The 23096-nt window shown below is 62.4% G+C and overlaps 7 protein-coding genes across 7 annotated transcripts; 3 read left to right on the plus strand and 4 right to left on the minus strand.

Moving 5' to 3' along the window:
• Nucleotides 1-638: 638 nt before the first annotated feature.
• Nucleotides 639-3701, minus strand: PAN0_001d0629 (WD40 repeat-like protein; the record flags this gene model as incomplete). Its single annotated transcript, XM_014804244.1, has 1 exon — nt 639-3701. The coding sequence occupies one exon, from the start codon at nt 3699-3701 to the stop codon at nt 639-641; it is 3063 nt and encodes a 1020-aa protein (XP_014659730.1).
• A 427-nt stretch (nt 3702-4128) lies between these two features.
• Nucleotides 4129-4774, plus strand: PAN0_001c0630 (37S ribosomal protein mrp17; the record flags this gene model as incomplete). The annotated part of the gene is made up of 3 exons (XM_014804245.1): nt 4129-4133; nt 4252-4434; nt 4552-4774. The coding sequence occupies 3 exons, from the start codon at nt 4129-4131 to the stop codon at nt 4772-4774; spliced, it is 411 nt and encodes a 136-aa protein (XP_014659731.1).
• Nucleotides 4775-5432: 658 nt separating this feature from the next.
• On the plus strand, nt 5433-10364 carry PAN0_001c0631 (uncharacterized protein; the record flags this gene model as incomplete). The annotated part of the gene is made up of 1 exon (XM_014804246.1): nt 5433-10364. The coding sequence occupies one exon, from the start codon at nt 5433-5435 to the stop codon at nt 10362-10364; it is 4932 nt and encodes a 1643-aa protein (XP_014659732.1).
• A 731-nt stretch (nt 10365-11095) lies between these two features.
• Nucleotides 11096-11515, minus strand: PAN0_001d0632 (uncharacterized protein; the record flags this gene model as incomplete). The annotated part of the gene is made up of 3 exons (XM_014804247.1): nt 11096-11169; nt 11266-11309; nt 11418-11515. The coding sequence occupies 3 exons, from the start codon at nt 11513-11515 to the stop codon at nt 11096-11098; spliced, it is 216 nt and encodes a 71-aa protein (XP_014659733.1).
• Nucleotides 11516-11973: 458 nt separating this feature from the next.
• Nucleotides 11974-12306, plus strand: PAN0_001c0633 (uncharacterized protein; the record flags this gene model as incomplete). The annotated part of the gene is made up of 1 exon (XM_014804248.1): nt 11974-12306. One exon carries the CDS (start codon nt 11974-11976, stop codon nt 12304-12306), a length of 333 nt encoding a protein of 110 aa, XP_014659734.1.
• Nucleotides 12307-13235: 929 nt separating this feature from the next.
• PAN0_001d0634 (uncharacterized protein) lies at nt 13236-16988 on the minus strand (the record flags this gene model as incomplete). Its single annotated transcript, XM_014804249.1, has 1 exon — nt 13236-16988. One exon carries the CDS (start codon nt 16986-16988, stop codon nt 13236-13238), a length of 3753 nt encoding a protein of 1250 aa, XP_014659735.1.
• Nucleotides 16989-18311: 1323 nt separating this feature from the next.
• PAN0_001d0635 (ATP dependent helicase) lies at nt 18312-22558 on the minus strand (the record flags this gene model as incomplete). Its single annotated transcript, XM_014804250.1, has 4 exons — nt 18312-21767; nt 21915-22114; nt 22222-22316; nt 22434-22558. 4 exons carry the CDS (start codon nt 22556-22558, stop codon nt 18312-18314), a joined length of 3876 nt encoding a protein of 1291 aa, XP_014659736.1.
• Nucleotides 22559-23096: the final 538 nt, after the last annotated feature.

A 23096-nucleotide genomic window follows, 5' to 3' on the forward strand; every position in this document is an offset into this window, starting at 1 on the left:
GGGGGGGGGGGGGGGAACCGTAGATGGACGCTCTTCGTAACGTGAGGGCAGGCGAGCGCTCGAAGCTTTTCACTTTGTCCCGGGGGCCTCTCAACGTTCGACAGTGCACCCAAGGACAACCGACCACCCAACATCCTCGCAAGGCCTTGTGCCAAAATCCATGTACAATCTCGATCACCTTCACAAGGTCTCGTGACCGACTTCGTGCCATCCGCATCGTCATGAATCGACGCATCTAGACCACGCTAACGCGCAACGAGATCCTCCCGATCCCCCCCAACATATCCATCCGCAGACATCCTGCGTCCAAGTTGCAGCGCCCCTCTGCTTCGCCCGCACTGCCCGAAAACCAGACTCGAACAACGGTGCCCGCTCAACGACCAGCCACTTCCCATTCCACCTTTCAATGCGAGCAACCTGCCACAATGTCATCACCATAACAATCTACCCACCCCCTCAAAACGTCGCGCAATCGTCACCGCACATCCTCCTGCACTTGACTCGCACACTTTGCCACGCACTCCCGAGCACCCACACGGCTCATCTCGGCCAAAGCACTCCACACACACACAGATCTCCATCGACGATACAATGCAAAAAACTTTCTTGCCCCCGAGTGTCTACAGACTCATGGTGATTTATGCACCATAGCGCGCACCGCGGTGGAACGCAGCAGGCAGCTTCTTGGCGAGCTCGAAATACGGCCTCTCGACGACGACGAGCGCGTGCGGCGCAGCGTGGACGTGCGCGACGAGCAGCAGCGGCTGGTACTTGGCTGTCGTGCGCACCGTCCACTCGATCGATCCGGGCGTCGGCACGCGCTCCGCATCCGCCATCTCCACATCCCCATCCGCCTCCTCCACCGCCGAGCCCGCCAAAGACGCACGCGCAGTGGCGATCCACGTGGCGCCGTACACCACCAGCGTGGACGACGCCAGGTCCGCACCCGGTTCGGCACACCAGAGCGCATTCACCGCAAAGTCGCGCACGCCCGCCAGCCGCAGCTGCAGCGCGTGCTTGAGGCGGCCGAGATCGTGCGCGAGTGCCGAGCGCGTGTCGGTGCCCGCGGACCCTGCACCACCGCGCTTGCGAACCTGCTTGGGCGTGTCGTCGGACCCAGCTGCCGACGTGAGCTCTTTGCCGGACTCGACGTCCCAGAACTCGATCTTGTTGTCGGCAAACACGAGCGTCAGCACGCTGCTCAGCCGCGACGCCGTCGAGGGGTGGAAGGCCGCGCCCGCCGGCAGCGCCGCGGGCGACGGCAGCGTGCGGCCGTACGTGAGCGAGTCGAGCGAAAACACGTGGTGCTGCAGGTCCGACGAGATGGTCGACAGCCACGCGCCGTCGCACGAGATCTCGGCGTGCTGGATCAGCGTCGTCGTCGTGCGCTCCGCACGCTCGCTCCTGTCTCCACCCTCGCTGGCGCCATTGGCGTGGCCGTTGGACGACTCGCCGTTAGCGCCGCTGCGACCGGCGAGCTGCCGCTGCTCGGCGGTGTGCAGCGCCGCGGCCGCACGTCGGTGCTGCCCGAAACTGCGCAGCAGCTTGCAGCTCTCGCCGTTGGGCGCCGACGCCAGCTCGAGCACGTGCACATACGCACCCGTGAGCGAGCACAGCACGAGGCGCGTCGAGTCTGGCGAGAAGCGCAGTGCGCTCGCGCTCGGTGCCACGCGCTCGACGCCGCCAAACGCGCGCCCGAAGCTCTTGACCTTGCGCGGCTCGAGCTCGACGGGCGCGCCGGGCGTGCGCCTCTCCTTGAGCTCAAACAGCTTGGTCTCGTACAGATCCGACACGGCGAGGAAGCGGCCATCGGCGCTCACGGCGACGCACACCAGGTTCGAATCCACCTTGAGCTCCATCTCGAGCAGCTTGGCCCACGCGGGCGGCGCCGAGGGCTCGCCGGCGTCGGCTGCGCGCGCCACGCCGACTAGCTCGTCGTGGCTGCCGAGTTCCCAGATGCCGATACTCTGCTCGCGACGCAGCACGATCCAGCGCTTGCTGGCGCACAGCGCCGCGACCGAGCCGCCGCCGAGCAGGCCGGCGCGCGCCGCGGTGGGCACAAACGGCACGCGTCGCTGCGTGGTGTCGGCAAACGTGGTGAGCGGGTTGGACGAGATCGGGTTGATGGCCGCATGCTCCTGCTCGACCTTGCTGAGCGTCGCCTTGGTGGCCTTTGCGCTCGCCGAGGGGATCTGTGCGATGGTCGCCGCCTTCTGCGCCTTGACCACGGCCGAGGGCGGCGCGGCGGGCGTGAGCACCAGGTTGAAGTCGACGCCGCCACTGAGCAGCACAGGCAGACGCGCGGGCTGCTGCTGGCTGTCGACGCCGACGCTGCGGCTTGACTGCGCCGCATCGAGCGGCGAGTAGGGCGGGTCGAGCGCGAGCGCGCGGATGTCGTGTGCATGCAGCCGCCTCGAGGCGATGTGGATCCAGCGTCCGCGTGCGTTGTCCGCGTCGATCCTGGTGTATTCGGCGACCTTCTGGTCCACGCCGGCGCTGTAGACGGTCCTGCCGTCCGGGCCGACGCAGAGGGCAAGCACGTCGGAGGATGCGGCGTGTGCGCGGAAGGTGCCGTCGGTGAGCGGGATGCGGGTGCGTGCGTCGAAGAAGGTGACGCGGCCGGTGGAGTCGCCGGTGACGATGGTGCCGTCGGGCAGCGTGGCGACGCTCCACACGATGGTGGACTCGGTGCGGCTCTTGTGCACGCCGAGTTTGGTGACGATGTTGCCCGTCGATGCGTCCCAGACCATGGCGCTGGAGAGGGCGAGGCCACCGACGAGGAAGGACTCGTGCCACTGGTCATCCTCTTCTTCATCGTCGCCGTCATCATCGTCACCTTCGTCGCTGCTGTCACTGTCGCTGTCGTCGCTGTCGTTTGCGGTGCTCTGTTGCTTGCGGGCAGCGGTGGTGGTGCGCTTGGGGGAAGAGCGGACGGGAGGACCCCAGCAGAGGCTGATGACCTTGCCCTTTGCTTTACCGAAGCGTGGGGCAATTTGGCGGTCGCGACCCGAGGTGGCAGCGAGATGCTCGAATCGGTCGTTTTCGAGGTCAATGATCTTTACCGAACCGTCTTCGCAGCCGAGAGCGAGGAAGCGGCCGGTGGCGGAGGGAGCCATGCTCCATACGGCGCCTGCGAGGGAGGGTAGGGTGCGCGTCTCTCCCGGGTAGTGCGGGTCGAGGTCATCGGCTGCTCGCTTTCCGAAGAGCAAAGAGACGGTTCCGGGACGCGAGGTTTTGTTGGTTTCGTCGTCGGAGCCGGCAGCTCTGCGCGCACCGAGTTTGGCGAGATGCAGAGGGATAAAGTGCTCGGTGACGATGGATCCTCCGGAGATGCTGAATAGACGAAGCTTGCGCGGCTGTGTAGAGTCCTGAGTGGGTGGGTTGGCGAAGCAGAGGTGCTCGATCTTGGAGTTGACCTGGCCGGGCAGGACGGTGTGGACGGCCCAGCCGGCGGCGTCGGACTGGAAGGAGCGGTCGTCGAACTCGGACTTTTGAGCTGCACGCGGTCCTACCCATGTGCAGAGTTCGATGTTGCCATTGTGACGGCCGATGGCGAGGAGGCCTCGTGCTGCGCCGCTGAAGGCGGGAGAGACGGCGAGAGCGGTGACGGTGGAGGGCGACCAGTTGACGAAGCGGACGCGGTGGATGGCCACCGATGAGGCGCTGACGGCGTCGGTGTTGTGGTCGTGGATGGCGGCCATGGTGAGCGAGGATGAATGCAAGGTCCTTGGGAAGACTCTCTTGCTGCTCGCTATGCGAAGGGGATTGTCGGGCGTTGGTGGTGGTGACGAGGAGAAGGAAGACGAAGGTGCTCCTCAGGGTTCATTCAGACTTGGAATCAGCGAGCTCAAAAAAAGAGTGTCACTGCAGGCCAGTCTATTTTTCTTCTTCTTCTTCTGTGGAGCGCGCGCATCTGGCTTGCATCGGATCTTCCGAAATTTTGAAAAATCGGCGGCGGGCAGAAGAGCAGCAGAGCGGTGTAGAGGGGAGGTGGCACGTGACGGTGCAAAGGCAAGAAGGAGTTGGACTCCACTCGGGATCGCATCCTGTTGAGCTGTCACTCTGTCACCATCACAGCATCGGCACTGCCGTCACGTTACTGATATCGGATCAGCCGCACTTTCAATCATGCCGTAAGTACAGGTGGAATCAGCTGAGACTGTTCTCCAAGCTGCACTCGAAGCACGAATTGCGAGGCTCATGACTCACCCCCAACCTGTCGTTCTCCTCCTCGTCTGTTGGGATCTCCAGTCTTTACGAGCTTCTTTGCATCGCCGCCTCGTCGGCCGAGTCGGCACCGCTTCGCGATCTGGTCAAGTCGACGTCCAAGCTAATCCTCGAGAACGGTGGCGCAGTGCGTGGCGTGCAGTACTGGGGTCAGCGACGTTTGCCCCAACGAGCACGCCGTCATCAGCAATATCACAGCACCGGAGAGTAAGTGTCTTCGTTCTAAATCGATAAGCCACCCTTGACTGATACTGACCTGCTGCTCCATATCTCATGGCATCGGATCCACCGCCTCTTGCTCGTATTTCTTGCTTCTCTGCGCAGCTACTGGTTGATGCACTTTGACACCAACGCACCCGTACTCAAGTCGCTCAACGATCGATTGCGAGCGGATCCTCGCGTGATCAAGTGGACCGCACTCAAGCTCGGCGACAGGCTCGACCAGATCACACCCAAGGCAACATCGGGCGGCCTCGATTCGAGCGCCGACGCTCCCGAAGCACGCGCGCTCTTTGGCGGAAAGACCATGCGATACGGCTGGAAGTAGTTCTCAAAGCTTCCTCCTCGGCATAGTCTCATCTTGTACTTTTATAGCTTCCCAATGCATCTCCATATCCATCCTACGTGGCTCAACAGCATCTGCATTCCTGCCGCCCTTCTTGAGCGATTAGGTCCAGTCCCAATGACGGCACACAGCGTCGGAGCAAGGCAAGGCAAGGCGAGGCGAGTCTCCTAGACATGGCTCTCTCTACTGTGGAAAGGCAGGCTAAGATGGCGAGCTCTGACCGGCCAAGCTTGACTTTGCACTCATTAGTGCAGCGTGGAAGGGCCATGGCGCAAGTGGGTCGATCGAGCAACCAGCGCTAAATACATCGGGTCGCAAGACAGATCGGGGCTTCAAGATCGGAAAATCGAGGCTCAACGCAGTCGGCTGCACGGGCCGATGCGTCGCCGATGCGCGTCCACTGCTGGCCTCGCAAAATTGGCTCGATGGCGGTGGCCGACAGGGCGATTTGGCAGAGACGCCGCTCCACTCGAACTCGACTCGCCTCGCCTCGCCTCGACTCGACTCCACGCGCGCACAGGCACTCAACACTTGGCTCACAATCACCATCATCGCCTCGGCACCACCACACTGCCTCTCCAAGATGCGCAGCACCCACATCGCCCATATTCTGCCCCTCTAAGCATCCTTGCTATCAACCATGTCGACAGAGCCATCCTCGGGCTATCACGCCCCGTCCAGCTCAACCTCGGGCCAGAACGACTCCTCCGACCTCAACTTTACCTCGTCCAGCTCAGGCCCAGCAGTGCAACCACCACAGCCATCCACTCAACAAAACTTCCAATGGCCCTCGGAACCGCTCAACAACGGTCGTCCGTCGCTGCCGCAAGAGTCGCAAAAGAGCGTAGACGACGCCAACCGCGACATCTCCCAGCGCATCACCGACGCAGACCACGACGCCAACCTCCACCCCGCGCACGACAACGCTCATCCAGGCCTCGACCATCCTCGCCTTTCCGCGCAGCTCGCACATGCCCTCAACAACATCGAGGATGACCGCAGGCAACAGCTCTCCCCCACCAACACTTCCTTCCTCCCCGACAACACAACCTCGCTTCCCATGCTCAGCCCTCAACCCCAAGCCATGCTGCGCTCGACCTCCAACAGCACAAGCAAATCAGCAAATTCCGACAAGCTCGATCCAAATTCAGCCGCGGCATCCGCTGCCCAGTACAACTTCCTCCCCGAAATGTTCCGCAACGCCGCCACCATGCCCATCAACCTCCTCCGCTCCCTCATCCCAGACAACGCCTTCTCCGCCGCCAACGACGAGGGCCTCAGCGCCAGCACTCTCCAGGTCCCCGTAACCAGCTTCAGCGCCCTCTTCGAAGCTTGCAAGGCGCTCGAGTGGCTCGCCACCCAGGCCGTCAACTTTGAAGCGCCCGACAAGTCCTCCGCCTCTCGCTCGCGCAGAAACTCCACCGGCCAGCTTCAGTCCGACGACAACGTAGAGTTCACCTACTTTGACTACTTCCAAGTCCTTCAGAAGGTCGCAGACGTCGTCAGCGGTCTCGCCGCTTCAAGAGGCATCGATCTCGTCCTCGACCTCGATCCAAAGCTAGAGGGTCAGCCAGCCGAGAATCAGCGCAACTACAAGCTCGGCTCCTGCACCGTCTGGGCCGATCGCATCGCCGTCACCTTCCTCTTCATGAGCTGCATCTCCAGACTCCTCCACAAGGCGCCTCTGCACTCGTCCGTCGTCATCACTACCACGCTCACCGAGAAGGAAGAGACTGTCCCACGTCCAGACGCACAGGCCGAGATGAAGCTCATGGTCCTCTCCCTCGACCTACGCCTCATCCTCCCCGACGACAGTAGCCCTTCCGCAGATTACGTGTCGGCCATCAGAGACACCCCAGCCTCCCTCTTGCTCGATGCTTTCGGCGCACGCCTCACCACCGAGCAGTCCGCCATCAAAACGGCCTCGGGCGCTCACCAAAGCGTCGTCGACCATTCCATCAGCGTACCCATCGGCCAGCTCTCCGACCCGCAACAGGGTCCTGCCTCCAAACAGCCCAACGATTCTGCCGCCCATGATATCGTCGGACCCGACGAGTCGGAGCTCGTTGACTTTGCCGCGTCGTTGAAGGGAAAGAAAGTAGCGCTCTATTCGTCTTCGCAGAGCTTGTTTGCGCGCCAGCTCTCCACCTTCCTTTCCGGTCTTGGCTGCGACATTGCACCCGTCTTCTCCGACAGCGTCGATGAATCCTCGCTCGAAGGGGGTGACCAGGTGTTTGGCAAGCAGGCGCACACCGCCGTCGCCATGACCGCAGGCAGACCGGCGCTCGTCAGCTACACCAGCGACATGGACAGACGCGCTCACTCGAACCAGCCTCAGTCCCCTCGCATACCCACACAACCCGTTCAGGGCACGAGCGCGACGCCAGCTTCCAGTTCCGCAAGCACGGTGGTGCTAGACCCCGTCACGGGCGTCCCCACCACCTTTGACAGACCCGTGTTGCCGCCCAATGCCGCAGGCGCCAAGGACGACTCCGACGCACACAAGCATCCAGATGAGGTCGACAGGCGAGTCGTGCCGTTCAGCTTTGTCATCATCGACGACGACATTGTCACTCTGCAGAAGGAGCTGCTCCGCATCCGCTCGGCCGTGCCTCTGCTCAAGTCGGCCTTGGTCTCCAAGACCGCGCAGCAGCCGACGTCGCCCAACGACGACAAGAGACCCGCCCGACCCGTGCTCGATCACCGCACCAAGTCGAGTCCGCACGTGAACCGCCTAATGGCCTCGCAACCTGCCGAGTCGCACTCGCGCTCCTTTGGCTCTCTGGGATCCATGCTCATGTCTGGCGACAAGGTCGAGGCCGTCGATGCCGCCGACACTACCGACGCTGATACGGCTGCGGCTGCGGACTGTGTCTCGCAGACAATCATCTTCTTCACGTCGATGAAGTCGTACCGGCTCGTTCGGGACACGGTGCAGCCCATCATCGATTCGGCCAGCTTCCACGGCGTCTCGTCGCCGCCCGAGATCATGGTGCTGCCGAAACCAGCGGGAGCCAAGCGCATCTTGACCGCGTTACATCTGGCAGAGCGAAAGCCGGTGGTCAAATTGCCTTTCCTCCCCATCGCAACTTCGCCCCTGTCGCCGTTGACTACGTATGCCAAGAGCTGGTGGACTCCAGATGCGTCGCAGAAGGGCGATGCCAACGGGATCATGACGCTCACCCGCCGCATGACAACCTCGACCGATGCCGACTTTGACACCATGCCCTCGACGCCTTGGACGCCAGTCGATGCCTCGAAGCCCTCTGATGCCCCGGCCACTCCGCAGATCCCGCTGACCAGTGAAGCGCTTCCGCTGGCGGGACAGTCGGCTCAGAGTGCCGGTGCGCACACCACGCACAGCGTAGAGACCACCAAGGAGCCCGTGCGTGGCGCACCGGCTTCGACACCTGCTGCGCCGACAACAGCCAAGACCACACCGCTCTCTGCCGCCTCGCACAAGTCTGGCAAGAACGGGGTGCTGAGCACGGCGCCCGCGGGAGCCGATGCCACCTCGACGCAGAAGAGCACGCATCCTGGCTCGGCAGCGGCGAGCTCATCGTCGCCCTCGTCGGCCGCCAATCCGACCAGGTCGCTGCCGGTCAACAGTCCCATGCCCGCGGATGCGCTCGAGTACTTTAGCGAGACCGCGGCCAAGATGGGCGGGTCCGCGGCGAGCGGCATGGTGATCCAGAGTCCCGACGGGCGGCCGGCGGGCATCTTCTTCCAGCCCAAGGGCATGCAGTCCAACACGTCGCTGCCCGGCTCCAAACCGGCGCTCTCGCGCGGCGTGTCGGCATCGTCGCTGCGCCGCAGCATTCCGAGCACGTCCGAGCACGGCGACAGTGCAGGTCAAGGCGTCAGTCCTGCCTCGGCCGAGTCGGGCTCGCGCGAGAGACGCCTGACGGGCCGCAGCACTGCGTCCAGCACTGGCTCGGTGCGTGGCGGTGGCGAGCCAGGTTCGCGCGGCGCGTTGCCGATCTTATCCGAGTCGTTGGCGGACTCGACCCCGTCAGACGCGTCGGCGGCGGGCGGGCTGGTGCAGAGCAACGCCAAGTATGCAAGCGGAAGCATGTTTGCGCCACAGGTGGGCATCCACTCTGTGATGAATTCGTCGCGCCCGCCCGTGACGACGCCGTTGGGCACGAGTGCTTCGTCGGCAAGCCAGGATCCAGCTGCAGCCTCCGAGTCCGCTTCGCTCCCCGCCATGGCAGAAGAAAGCGCCGCCACACGGACGGACAGCGCAAATGCAGATACAAGTGCACAGCGTGCAGGCAGCGCCGGCGACACGAAAGGCAAAGCCAAGGAGGCCAGTCCCAGCACGTCGGCGATCGCTCGCAAATCCACCAAGCCCGCCACGCCTCCGACCAAGACTACTGCCGCTGCCACCGGGGCGACGACGGCATTGCCACCCAAAGCGCGCACAGCCTCTGCTGCAGCGGCGGTTCGCGCGGCGCGGCCATCGGTTGGCAGTGCTACAGCCTCGCCCTCGGACGCACGCACTAAGCCGTCGGCGGTTGCGCAGTCGGGCTTTATGATGGGCATGGGCTTCACCGCATCTGCACGACGCGGACGGGGACCCAAGAAGGCGCCCGTGCGCGAAGCGGTGCTGCCGCCGATCAAGGTGCTCATCGTCGAGGACAATCCGATCAACCAGCGTATTTTGTCCATGTTCATGCGCAAGAAGAGCATCAAGTACGACGTGGCCAACAACGGGCGCGAGGCGGTGGACAAGTGGAACACGGGCGGATATCATTTGATTTTGATGGATATCCAGCTGCCGGTTATGGATGGTATCGAGGCGACGAAGGAGATCCGCAAGTTGGAACGCCAGGCGAATATTGGGATCCTGCCCAACACGCCGCCCGCTGTGCCCGAGTCGCGCGTGCACAAGTCCGCCTCTCCCCCATCCAAGAGCGCTGGTGGGTCTCGCACTATCGCGTCCAAAGCGACGGACCCTTCGGACGGTTCGACGGCGAACGGTATAGTCGAGACGAATGTAGGTGCGGGGGTCGTGCGTCGCAGTGGAAGCACCAACCCCTTCCGAGCATCGGTGATCATCGTCGCGCTAACAGCATCCGTGCTATCATCTGACCGAGTGGAAGCGCTCGCGGCGGGATGCAACGACTTCCTCAACAAGCCAGTCTCGCTGCCGTGGCTCAACCAAAAGATCCTCGAGTGGGGCTCCATGATGTACCTCATGTACTCTGGCCTGTCAACGGACGACGTTCGGTCGGTGCAGGCCAACGCGGCGGGCAGAGGGGACAAGGCGCAGCTCCATCTGGGTTTTGGATATGGGCCCGCGGAAAAGGCCAAGGCGCTGGCGAACAATCTGCATCTCGGCGATACGCTCGCCGCCAAGAAGAAGAAGAAGGACCAGCTCGAGCATGCCAAGCAGCAGCAGAGGGCGAGGGTCCAGAGTCAGGAACAGGCGCAGCAGCAGGCCGAAGCTCGACAGGGCCACGGCCAGACTCAGACGCAGGAGCAAGAACAGGGCGAGACGCAGGGGCAGGAGCAGGCAAAGCCGGACCAGGCAGACTCTGAGCACCCGCCAGCGTCGCAGCCCGAGTAGCGCGTGCAATTGGCATCATCCATCCCTTTTTTTTTGAGTGTGGAACCGGAAGTGTGTGCGACTCCACCCTCTGTGGGCTGTCGGGGAAGAATGTTGAGGTGTGCAAATGGTGCATCCGCAATATTTGGCGGGTCGAGTCGGGGTCGGGCTTCGACTTTGGGAGCCCTCGGACGATTGCAAGCTCGGGTGATGTTTGAGAGGATCTTGACGCGGATGCCAACGCTGTGCACAAGGATCCTGGACGCCGTGTATCGAGCTCGATACTGCGCAGTCGATGATGGCAACGATGAGGCAGAGTCCGACCGTTGTCTGGCACATATACAATTGATACAGAACGCAACGGATGTGAAACCATGATCACGCTGGCAACGGGCTATTAAAGTGCTAGAACAGTGACGGAGCTGAAACAAGATCACATTGGCAACGGGCATAGCAAGGGCGTAAGCTACGACGAACTTGGATATCAGAAGGGTGGGGCTACGGACGCTGGAAACAAGAACGGTGAGAGCGAGAGACGACTTGAAGTGTTCCTCTCAGTTCTGACCGCGGTCCTTGGCAACGTGGATGCGGAGCCACTTGGACCCAAAGACGCGACTACCATCGGGTTGGAGGTCCGAGTTTCCAGATCAATGCCTTGACCATCCAGACCATCATTGACCCATATCCTGGCTTGGCCGTCTTGGGGAGCCTGAATCCGAATACTATACCTGCCCTTGGCCGTATCTTGGGGGCTAGAAATCAGAGGCCACGCCCAAATCCCTCCAATTGATCCAGAACGACTGGCTTGGATCATCGATGGTAAAGTCTACCTCACACAAGGCACACGAAAAAAAAGGATCAGTACGTTGGATTCAGGCTGCTCCCCCCTCGGGGAAAGGAGATTGGGAGACGAGATGCTTACCGCGCATTTGGTCATCCTTGAGCAGCAAGTCGCTCACGTCGTAGCTAAATGGATACTTTGTAATCTCCACATGCACATTCTCGAGGTCGCTCGCGAGCAACGTGAAGCAGGGATGCTTGGCCTCACTCGCTGCTCAACAGCCAAGCTCGTACTGCGCGTTGTTGACAGTCAAGGGGGTTTGGAAAAAGTCGATAGCGCAAGCCAGACCGGGCCACAGGCCGAGGCCGACGAGAAGCTGCTTGAGCAACATTGCTGAGGAGCACAAGTGGCGCAAGCGGATCAAGACGTGGCTGGTACAGGCCGACAAAGAAGTGCTTCCAGTCGTTCTTTTATACGGCATGAAAAGGGTCAAGCGCCAGCTGGAAAGCGGTGCGCAGCGGGGACCGGTCCACAAGTGTACCAACTCGATCCCACCTACGCTGTTGTGATTGCATGCGTATAAAGGCAGAGAGGAGGGATCGAGCCTTGGTGATCTGATGTGCCCCACTGGCGGCCCCACTGTGGGGCATGCGCGATTGTATCAGCCCACCTCTTGTCGGTCCCCACCCACCTCGGTCAGCCAGACGGGTTGACCACATCATCCTGTTGCATACGCCCTTGTGCGCACGGCACTTTGTCATCCTTTGCAATCGCTTTCCTCGCTTGGCACCGGACCGCTTTGGCAGCTCGTAACCATGCATCATCATCGGCACCGCATCAAGCTCCAAGATGGCCCCGATCATGAACTGCAATTGCACCCCTACCAGTCTCATCGTTGAACGACGCATCTTTCTGACTCCTCCCGTCATCCAATGTCGCTACGAGTCAGAGACGCCTTTGCTGGACGCCATGGAGGGCAAGCAGCACGCCCAAACCTGTTCGTTACCGAGCTTCGTCACCGCACAAAGCTCCGCAGTACAATGCGATATCGCAGCAAGCAATAGCAAAGCAGCCGGCGGCGAGACCAAGGACTTCTGCTTGCCCGTGTTCGAACATCCGGATAAGAAGCGCGCACTGCTGCCAAAGAATGCGACATTGGCTGGGGTGCAACGACGAGCTTGATCGGGGTGTCAGTGCTGCGGCATGCTCATGGGGTGCCAAAGTGGCGGCACGAGCCCCGTCCAACCTTCAGAGACACTGGACTGGGATGGTGACATAGTGACGTGCAGGGGGTTCAATCATCCTCTCGACCATACTTTCGAGCGGCTTGGTGTCAAAGCAGCATCGACGCTTTGTACCACTCTTTGGGCGGAGGAAAACAAGACTGGCGGGCGCGGTTCGCGATTGACACACCCTCTCGTAGCGGGCTGTACTTGGAGCAAAGTTCGCGGATGGTGCGCACTATGCTCGCTACGACTGGGTCCACTTGGCATGATGTGCGTGCGGCACTTGGCGCTGTTGCGCATCCGACGTCACCGAGCCTAAGGATGCTCACCCTCTCCCTTATAGAAAGCGTGTTCTCAGGGTGCTCTGTGATGCGATCCCACGTCTACGGTCTTGCTCACACCGCCATGCTCCCTGCGCTACCACCCACATCCTCGCAGTCCTACAGTTCCCCACACATCACTTGACGTTGCACCTCAGACCGCCGGCCATGGGATCGTGAACATCAAGCCTGCTTCTTACCGTGTGACCCTCGGGCTGGTGACAAAAACTTTGCGGACGGAGCGTTCGCCAAGCCCCATTCTACTGTGTGGCTCTTGGACTGTGCGTTCGGATTGCGGACGGTGCACCCCTATGCTGGCGGCGTCCACTGGCGCTGCCGATTCACTGGCGACAACAGGCAGCTACACACTGGACGACAACGTGCAGCTACGACGACACAAAGACTCCCGATTGTCCACCTCCTCCCTTGCACACCGCTCAGACTTGGTCGAGGTTGCACGCCTTGGGTGCGATGCTGCGCATTCGACGCCGTCAAGGCATAGCATTGCCTCCTCTCTAGTGGACCGTGGCTAAGATCGGGTCCAGTGCGAGCGTCACCTCCCGCCCTACGCTGGCGGCGTCCAATTGACATGCCTCGCGAGCCCCACCTGTCGCTGCTGCCCCACCTCGACCCTAGCGACCACCGGCAAACTAAGCCTCTTGAGCTTGACCGGCGTAGCTCCCTCCTCCGGCTCGGCCTTGTCCAGCGGGGAGCGTCTCGCCCTCTGCGCGCTACTAGGCGGCGTCGCGATGCTGCTGGCCGAGGACCTTCGACGCTCGAGATTGGCTTTGCGCAGCTCGTCGCGCACGTACACGTACGCGGCGCGGATCTGCTTCTCGCGCTCCTTCTGATCCGCCACCTGCGCACGCAGCCGCTCGATCTCCTCGGCCCCATTCTGTGGCTCGCCCTCTTCCACCGATGCGTCGTCGGCCTCCTGCATCACCGCGTCCGCATGTCCCAACCGCAACGCTGCAATCTCGCCATCGCGCTCCTCGAGCATCCTCCGCAGCATAGCCACCTCGCTCTCGGCCGCCTCGTCACGCACCACACCCTCGTGGCTGCGCTCGTTCTGCGGCGCAAGCGTCTCGGTCTCGACCTCGCGCAGCCTTTCCTTGGCGTGCCTCAACAGCTGCACCACCTTGTCGCGCTTGCGCGCCTCCTCGACCAGCGTCGCGCGCGACCGCATCGCGTCGGCATTCGCCTGCACCGTCGCCGCATGCGCCCTCGCCAACTCCTCATTCAACCGTACCATCGCCGTCTGCTGCCTCTCCACCTCCTCCTGCGCCTCGCCCAACGCCCCCCTTAACCGCTCCACATCCTCCTCGTACGTCTCCCTCTCCAACTGGTGCGTCGCGAGCATCTGCTCGATCACCTCGCGCTGCTGCTCGAGCAGATCCAGCAGCTTGCGGATCTCGCCATGGCTCTGCTCCACCTTGGCGTTCATCGTGCCGAGATAGCTGGCGAGCATCTCGTTGTTCACCCCGACCCCGCTCAGCGGTGTCTTTTCGCGCACAATCTGCTCCAGCAGCACCTTGTCCGCCTGCAGCTGCCGGAACGCCTGCGCCACCTCGTTGAACGCACCCGCAAACCGCCCCTCGGTGCGCCGCAGCAGATCTTGCCGCTCCGACTCGCCCAGCTGCTTGAGCAGCACCTCCCGATCGTGCAGGATCTCGCGCCGCCGGTCGCTGATCGTGCTGAACGTCGAGTGGCAGCTCGCAACGCTCTCGGCGCCAGCTCGCTCCTCGAGTCGAGCGTGACCCGCCTCGGATGCTGCCTTTGAATCGAGCCCAGAGCCTGTAGCCGTCGGCGTCGCCGCCGAGGTGGTCCTTCGAGCTGGCCACGCGCTCGGAGGCGGTGCCGCCGCGCGCACCGGCTTCTCCGTCGTGGCTGCCCGTCGTCCTTGCGTCGGCGTCTGCGATGGCAGAGGAGTCCTGCGCTCCATGTCTTCAGCCAAGCTCTCCTCTTGCTCTGCTGGTGTTGGGGTGCTGGTCGAAGGTGTGGCTGCAGCGGTGGCGTGTGCGTTTGGACTCGAGCCAGTCGCGTCCTGCAGCGCCTGCGCCTGCGCCGCATCGCTCCCGCCCGCCTTCGACGGCCTTCGCACGGGCTGAGGCGAGACCCTCGTAGCCACCTGTGCCACCGCTACCGTCGCTGTACCCGCACCCTCCATCGCCGCCTTCGGCTCCTGCTCGGCGGTCGTTGAGCGATCCTGCACCGCCGTCTCTGCTCCAGCATTGTCGGCGCGATCAAGTGCAGTCTGGGCGGTCTCGGGCGATCGCACGCCCTTGGGCGTATTGAGCGGATCCGGGTCCGAATCCTCATCACCCGCCTCGTGCCCCCAGGGCCCACTGCGCTGGAGCGGATGCGGACTCTTACTGCCCACGCACGGCGTATTGGGAATCGGCGGGAGCGGTTCAGTCGGTGGTGCCGAGGGGGGCGGTGCACGCGGCTTGCCCGGACTCGCTAAGCCCTTGAAGCCCACGCCACTCGGCGAGAGCGGCGACATGGCGGCCAGCGCCGTGTGATTGAGCACGAGCGCGGTGGGGCGCATCTTGCGTTCCTTGCCCACTGCCTTGGCCAGTGCAGCGTCGTATGCCAGATTGGGCGTGTTGGGCTCGGACGCCTGCGCGGCTGTGCGTGCAAAGCTGGCGTGGAAGATGGGCGTTGACGTCGATGTTGGGAAAGGCATGCTCGGCAGCGGTGCGGTGTAGGGCTCTGCGACCGAGCGCGTCGCCGCACCCGCCTGAGAGACGACACCAGCCGAGCCCCTCCGCAGTCCCACAATGGCCGGCTCGGCGGGCACCAGGCGCGACTTGGTCGACTTGCTGCTCGACGCCGTCGATGCCGACCTGGAATGCGGCTTGAACTCGGCCGCCTCGAGCTCCAACGGCGGCAGCAGCTCGTTGACCGCCGACGAATGCGAAGTGTGTCGCTGACGGAATCCAAACGTTGGCGAGCCGATGCCATTGACTGCAGACTGAGCCTGCAAAGAGGCGCTCACACCCTTGTCTCCTCTCGCCCCATCGCGGCGTGGCGCATTCTGCGGTGCTGCACTGTGCAATTCCGAGCCCGTCGACGAGCCGGAAGCTCTCGAAGTCCTCGCATCCGACAACTCGGCGTTGACCGACCGGCTGAATCCCGAGTCCATCGAGATCTGTCGCTTAAGCACCGACTCGGGCGACTCTGTGCGTTCCTTGATGGTCGAAAGCTGGTCCGAGTCGTGAATGTCGGTGCTGGTCTCTGCGGTGTTGGTGCTATGCCCGCTGTCGCTCACTTGGGTCTTTTGGGTCTTGCTCGACGCGAGCGAGGCGGCGCGTGCCGGGCCGTCGGCATTGGCGTCCGAGTCGGCGAGCAGGCGCAGCGGGTCTCGACCAAACGAGGTACGCCCCCAGCTGTCGCCGGAGCTGTGCCCGGACATGTCGCTGCTGGTCTTTGTGTGTCTGCGCGCGGCTCCGCCTGCATCTTCGTGCGACACGATGCCGAGTCCAAACGTGGCCTGCCTGCCCGGACCGTCGCGGATGCTGTCTTCGAGCTTGCGCAGCGCATCGGTGCTCGACATCCTGTGTGCGTTGGAGTGGAACTCCTCGCTTGCGAGCTGCGACGATCCTGGCTGCGAGACGCTCTCGGGCACGCTCGGGGCGGCGGAGCGTCTCTGGACGCCGGTCGACTGCGGTCTGAGATGCGCGTGCTCGTCGGCGGCGGGCCCGTTCAAAGTCGGCACAGGTTTCCTAGGCGATCGCGGTGCAGCAGCAGCGGCAGCCACGCCCAGCTGGGGCTTTGTGACGAGAGGAGGCGGAGGCAGAGGGGGCTGAGGCTTGTTCTTGGCGACTGGCGCGATCGAGGCAAAGTCTGGGCTAGAGTAGCTCGTCGAGTTGGTGAGCGCTGGACTCTCGTCGAGCGGATTGGATGCGGACGAAAAGGCGATGATGGAGCGAAAGTCTTCGAAGCTGCCGAGCGAGCCGATGGACGCGAGGCGCGAGTGCTGCGTGTGCTTGGCCGAGTCGTCCCGGTCTGCATCCGACGAAAGGTCCGAGTGCGGATCGTCGTCCGGCACTACGCCTCCTCCGAACTCGAGGCTGTTGGCGCCTCTGCTGTTGGATCGCGGGCCGGCCGCAAAGCTCATGGGCGATCGCGAGCCCGTGGCGCCTTCGCGGGTGCTCGGACGAAACTTGGCCGCCATCCCGGCTCTTCCGAACGCCTTTGCCACCGTCGGACGTGCCGAGTCGGCTTCGGTGGCCGAGCCAAGCTGGGATGTGCTCGGAGCAGCCGACTGGGCGGTGTCCATGGGAAAGTGGCGCTTGCTCCTCCATTGCGAGAACATGTCGAGTCGCTAGAAAGCCGCCAGGGCTTTGCAGTCACGGTTGAAAAAGCAACCTGTCGTATCGAGCGATGGCCGTATCCAAGTCGTAAGCGATGTGTGATCGGAAAGCGCGGCGAGACTTGCCGTGCTCGAGAAAATGAAGCTGCAGCGTTGCGACCGGCGCCGAAGCTCAATCAGCAGATGTCGAAAGGTGGGTGCGATTCCTAGACCCAACTCATGGTGCGTGTGGTCGGAAACCGAGCGAATGTGGCTGACCAAGATGAGATGTGGTGGCGGTGCCAGCTCTAGGTGGCAAAGTATGAAAGGGTATCGGCGTGTCTCGGTGGTGGGGAGAGGAAATCGAGTTGCAGGCACCTGAGACACAAGCGAGACCTTCCGAAGCTGTCTCGCGCGCCACCGGGGAGAGCATAGGGCAGCAGCTGCAGTAGTGGTCCTTCACCATGCGGGCAACGAGGGGAAATTTCCTTGGGCCTTGCCACCGCAACGGCGCTCTCGAAGCCAAGTCCTGAGCTGCACTTCGCTGCACGGTGCTGCACGGCCAATGCAAGTGCCAGCCTTCTGCATCCCTTTACCCTTCAAGCCCAAAGTTGGCGCTTGGAAGAGCGATGCGTTGCCCACTCAACCATGCATCGGCCGCCTCACTGCCACTGCAACTGCAACGCTCGGACTCTTGTTTGTCCACATCTCTCAACGCACCACCGCTGCTCCCTCCGATGCAGTCTGAGCGCCGACCCCCAGGGCAGTTGCATAAGAAGCTTTTTCACCCGGCGCTTTTGCTCGCGACAGCTGGGCTTGAAAAGCGCGCCCACAGCTTCTTGGATGCATGATCAGCGCAGCCTCTGCGGCCCAACTCTTCGGCTATCGTCCTTGCATCTTCTCGCTTAGCATCCGAAAATCCATCGCCCCGTCGCCCTTTTTCCCTTCCCACCTCCTCCCTCCCCTCCCCTACAGCTCAGGCGAGACATCCACACAGGTCAGGGGCCACTCCCACCTCAATCCTCGTGTGGAGATCTGCTAGTGGATTTCGACTCGGCCATGCCATGGCGTCAAGCAAGACGGCTGACGTGTCCTGGCATGCAACACAAAAGCAAGCGGAAAGTGGCACGAGTGGGAGTGCGAGTGGGAGTGCGAGTGAGACGACGAGGCACACGCGCGTAGTGCCCCTGCATCAGCTAGCCGAGTAGCGGTGGTGCATGCAACGCCCGGACGCCATGAATCGCGTAGCCAGCCTGCCCGATTGGGTTCCTCCGGCATGGCCATGCCGACACCGCATCGTCGGGTCCAAAAAAAAAAGAATCTCGAAATGGACGTGCACTCGGCGCCTCAGAACGTGGTGAACGACGACTGCGAGATGGCCGCCGAAAACGTCGAGGCACCATCGTCGTCGGTAGCGCCATAGTAGTCTGCGTCGCCCTTGTAGTTGTCCAAGCTGGTGGCGTCCGAGGCGGCGCCGATGCTGCTGAGGCTCAGTCGGCGCTGGAGGCGGTCGCTCTGGCTGTACGTGATGCTCGCCGCCGACGCCGCGCCACCCACGCTCTCCTCGTCGACGTCCTGGCTGACGATGCTGCTGGCATACGCCCCATGCACGCCACCCAGATGCGCAGACGGATACGTCGCCTGCGTGCCCAGACTCGTCACGCTCTGTGCATCGCTCGGAATGAACGACATCGGATCGTGCGTCCGGAAGAATCCCTCTCCAGCCCTTCCCACCTCGCGACCTTCACCACCCAGATCATGCCGATGCCGCGCCATCAGGTCTCCCGGCTTCTGCAGCGGCCGACGCGGTTTAGGAAACTGCATCATGCTCGGCTGCAGATTCGACAGCACCCCCTCCACCAGGCATCCCTTCTCCTTGTAGTGCACCAGCAGGTAGTGCCACAGCGGATGCTTGTTGAGCACCTTGGGATTGCCCAGGATCACCAGTCCGAACCGCGCCCTCGTCAGCGCCACGTTGAGTCGTCGTGGATCGCTCAAGAATCCAATCCCCTGGTGCTCGTTGCTGCGCACGCAGCTAAGGATGATGTAGTCCTTCTCTCGACCCTGGAAGGCATCCACGCTCGCCACCTCCACCTCCTTGTACAGCTCCTTCTTGAGCGATCCGTGCAGCTGCATGTGGTTCACAATGTAGCTGCGCTGGCCCTCGTACGGCGTCACGATCCCGATCTGCCACGGCTCCACGCCCGCCTTGAAGAAGCGCGTGACGATCTTCTCCACATTCGACGCCTCGGTGCGGTTGAGGAACGAGGTGCCGCTGCTCGAGATCTCCTCCTGCCCCAGGTTCTGGAAGAACATCATCGGCAGCGACGGCACCGGCCAGGGGAAATCCACCTTGGCCCGCAGCCGCTCCTGCGCCGTGATGCCGTTCTGCAGCGTGCCCTCGTAGAACATGTTGGACGGGAACTCGGACAGGCACGGATGCATGCGGTACTGGATCTCGAGTCGGATCGGTCGGTTGCCCAGCATAATGAGCCGCTCAAACAGACTCTGGCTCAGGCCCGCCCTTGCCGCCTTCTTGTTCATAATCACCGGCCCCAGCTGCAGATGGTCGCCCACAAACACCACCTGCTTGCACCCCATGACGAGCGGGATCATGCACTCGGGCTCGGCCGCCTGCGTCGCCTCGTCCACCAGCACCGTGCGGAAGTTGATCTTGGACAGCCGCGGATCGCCGCATCCCACACACGTGCAGCAGATCACATCGGCGGTGCTGAGGATCTCCTTTTCGCACGCACGCGTCAGCGCCTTGTACTTGCGTTCGTCGCTGCTGCTCAGCTCGCCCTGCTCGTTCTTGAGCTGGATGAGCTTCTGCAGCTCCACGTGCGTGTCGTTGTTCGCCACCTGCTCGTGCAGCGTGAGAAAGCCGATCGGACTGTCGAGCGCCTCGCGGCTCTTGGCGGTGAGCCGCACCACCTTGAGGCCCGTCGCGTGGATCTTCTCCGTCAGCTGATCCACCGCCACGTTCGACGGCGCACACACCAGCACGGGACCCGGATTCATCTTGCTGAGCTGATACACGATCGAAGCACTCGTCACCGTCTTGCCCGTTCCGGGCGGGCCCTGGATGAGGCTGAGCGGCTTCTTGAGCACGCTCTTGACCGCATTCACCTGGCTGTGGTTGAGCTCGGGCAGGCCGGGTGCGCTGAAGCGCTTGGGCATGGTGGTGCGCAACATGCCCTGATCGATGTCGCGCCCGAGCAGCTTGTGATAGATGGGCGCGCTCAGACTCTCCTCGTCGACGGCAAACGTCTTCATGGCGCTCTGCATGCGGTCGAACGACGTCGCCTTCCACACAAAGTCGGCGCAAAAGTTGTGCGTGCAGTGGTCTGGCACGCCATCGGAGCGTTTGAGCTCCAGCGCGATCTCGTCCGAGACGTTGTTGGGAATCTTGATGACGTGGCCGACGCCTTCCCAGGGCGGCGCCATCTCGCCACGGTAGCGCAGCTTGAGCTCGTCGCCGACGGCCAGACGCACCTCTCCGCTCTCGAGCTTGGGCAGCATCATCCACGCGATGCGCTTCTGGTTGAGACCCTGGTCCCAACGGACGACGAGATCCTGCTGGGTCTGGGACTCCTTGAGCTTGCGATCGTAGTCTGCCTCGATCTTGACGAGCGGGCCAAAGATGTTTTGGTACTGGTAGGCGTCTTCGTATCGGAGCAGGATGCCGTTGGGTTCCTCGTCGACGCCCGGCTTGTCGAGGTCTTCGAGGCTGGCGTTTGCATTGTCCTTCCACACCTCCTCGAGGCGGTTGATCTGCTGCAGCGTGATGGGGCGCGCGCGGAGCTGTTCGTGCTCGGTGGGCACCTTGACGAGCCAGGTGAGGAAGCAGCGATCCTCGATGAGCGGCGACCACTGGCTGGTATCCCAGATGACGTCCTTGGAGTTGGACATGGCTGCGCACGGCTGGCGGCAGAGCAGCACGACGACGGTCTCGCTCTTTGCGGGGATGAAGCCGAGGAGGAAGACGTTCTTGGCGCCGCAGTTGTAGCATTCAGGCGTGGTCTCGCCGAGGGGCGACTCTACGTGGAGGCAGACCTCCTTGTGCTTTGCACGGACGAGGTGGTTGACAATGTGCGAGCCCGAGGTGGAGCCGCGCGAGTTGCAGAACCACTTGTTGCAGACGAGGCACTTGACGACGCAAGCGGGGTTGAAGATGCCGCAGTAGGCGCAAGCGTGTTCTGGCAGAGGCTGGAGCGAAGACGAGGCCGCCGCGGACTCTTGTCCGAAAGCATCCGAGTCGGCCTGAGCTGCGCCGTGGGACGAGGTGAGATGGGCGTGGCTGGCGTCGTGCGGCTGAGCGTGCGAGCGCGTCGGGTCGATGTCGTGCTCGGTGAGGTGGAGATCGCTGATGGCTTCGAGATCGAGGTCGAGGTCGATATGCTTGGTTCTGCGCTGGTCGGTGCGTGGCTTGGAGTGCCTGTGGCCATTGTCACGGACGGAGGAGCGCGAGGAGGCGTCTGTATACGAGTAGTCGGAGCTGGTGGCGCCGTAGGCCGAGGCGCCATCAAAGTGGTCGAAGCTGTCTATCTCTGACATGGCTGTGGGGGTCGAAGCGAGTCGACGGCCGACGCTAGGCACTGCTTCAGGGCATGTGGAGAAGTGGTGGGATGCGTTGGAGCCAGCGAAAGGGGGGTTGGTCGTGGGCGACTGGAGGCTCGATGCTGGTGTATGGCTAGCGAGCGCCGAGAAGGTGGGGCGTGTGTGCAGCTGGCAGAGAAGGACGAGGGCCGTGCTGGTTGATGAAGTGGAAGAGCGGCGGATGGAGAGCCAAAAAGTGTTGGTCTGCGAAGCTCAGTCGAGGCGGAGGAAAGTTTAATGGCGCAAGCAGGCCCCACCCATGCTTTGTCAGCATGATCAATCCTGGCAATGGTAAAAAGCTGTCAATATTAAAGTCTAACAACGCGATGCGTTGAAAAAAAATGGGCACACGGTTGTCGGCGATGGACGGACGGCGTTGAGAGCCGATTGCACATAGCTGGAGCCGGCTGCTTTCGGCAGGAGGCATGGCGTGGCGTTGGTAGTGGTCACACATAGTTCGGCGTCGTAGGTGAGGTTGATGGCGTTCAGCTGCCGCAGCCAAGCACTGGCCAAGTTGAGTGTAGGTGTTGAACGAGATCCTGGGCAGCGCTCTATCATTGGAGCATGTCATTCCGCTGTGACATCACGCCGGGACCTGCTTCAAGGCTGAGCTTCTTTCTTTTTTGGCTCGGTCGAGATTGGTGCTAGGCTAGTGTACTCGAGATCGAAGCTGGCAGTTCGTGCATTGCGTGCATTGCGTGTTGCGAGGCGTCGACGTTCCAATCGGCCACTCGAAGCCCCCAGCACGCGGTGCTCGGCGAGATAGGAGTGGAGAAGCATCTTAGCTCGAGCCGTCCATGCTACCGAGGCACGGAGCCATGCCGACACAGGCTCAAGCGCACGCGCGCCTTCCAATCCTTTCACACTCACCAGTACGGCTCGATATTTTCCGAAATACCGTAGGCCTCTCTGGCACTGTGAGCGTTGGACCCTGGACTGGATGAGTTGGCGGAGAGCAGAGCGGCGGAGAAGCCGGACGGGAAAGGACGCAGCATGTCTCGGATGGGTCGCCACTCAGCTTTGGAGCCAAGCCGCTTTGAAGAAAGCCGCTTTGAAGATGGAAGGGTCTGGCCCCCACGGGCAGTTCATGCGCGCAGGCCAACCTGGGCCTGTTTGGAGCGGGGCGTCGAACGCGTGCAGCTTTTTCCCCAACCAAAGTCCGCCGATGCCGGTGCATACAATATTTGCCCGCACTGCTTCTGCATGACTTCCCGGCCGTCCAGCTCTAATATTCAGCATCCGACCTCGAGCATCAAACAGATTTGCGGCCTTGATAAGTTGACTGGCTCGGGCCTGAAAATCATTGCGGCCCTTGGACTTTTTTTCCTTTGGCACGGTCCCGTGGGGGACCATCGGAGCGTCCCGAGCAAGGCCACAAGGTGATTGTTCAGAGGGAAGGGGGGCTTTGCTCCGTCGGATGCTTGGCTCGAGCCGACCTGCAAAAGCACGGCTTGGTGGATGCGACCAGAACGGCTTGTAACTGTACAAGCGTGCACCGGCATCTGCGTGCACAACCGAGCCCTTTCTTTTGCG

Source organism: Moesziomyces antarcticus (assembly GCF_000747765.1).
Source record: "Moesziomyces antarcticus DNA, scaffold: scaffold_v10001, strain JCM 10317, whole genome shotgun sequence".
NCBI classification, from domain to species: domain Eukaryota; kingdom Fungi; phylum Basidiomycota; class Ustilaginomycetes; order Ustilaginales; family Ustilaginaceae; genus Moesziomyces; species Moesziomyces antarcticus.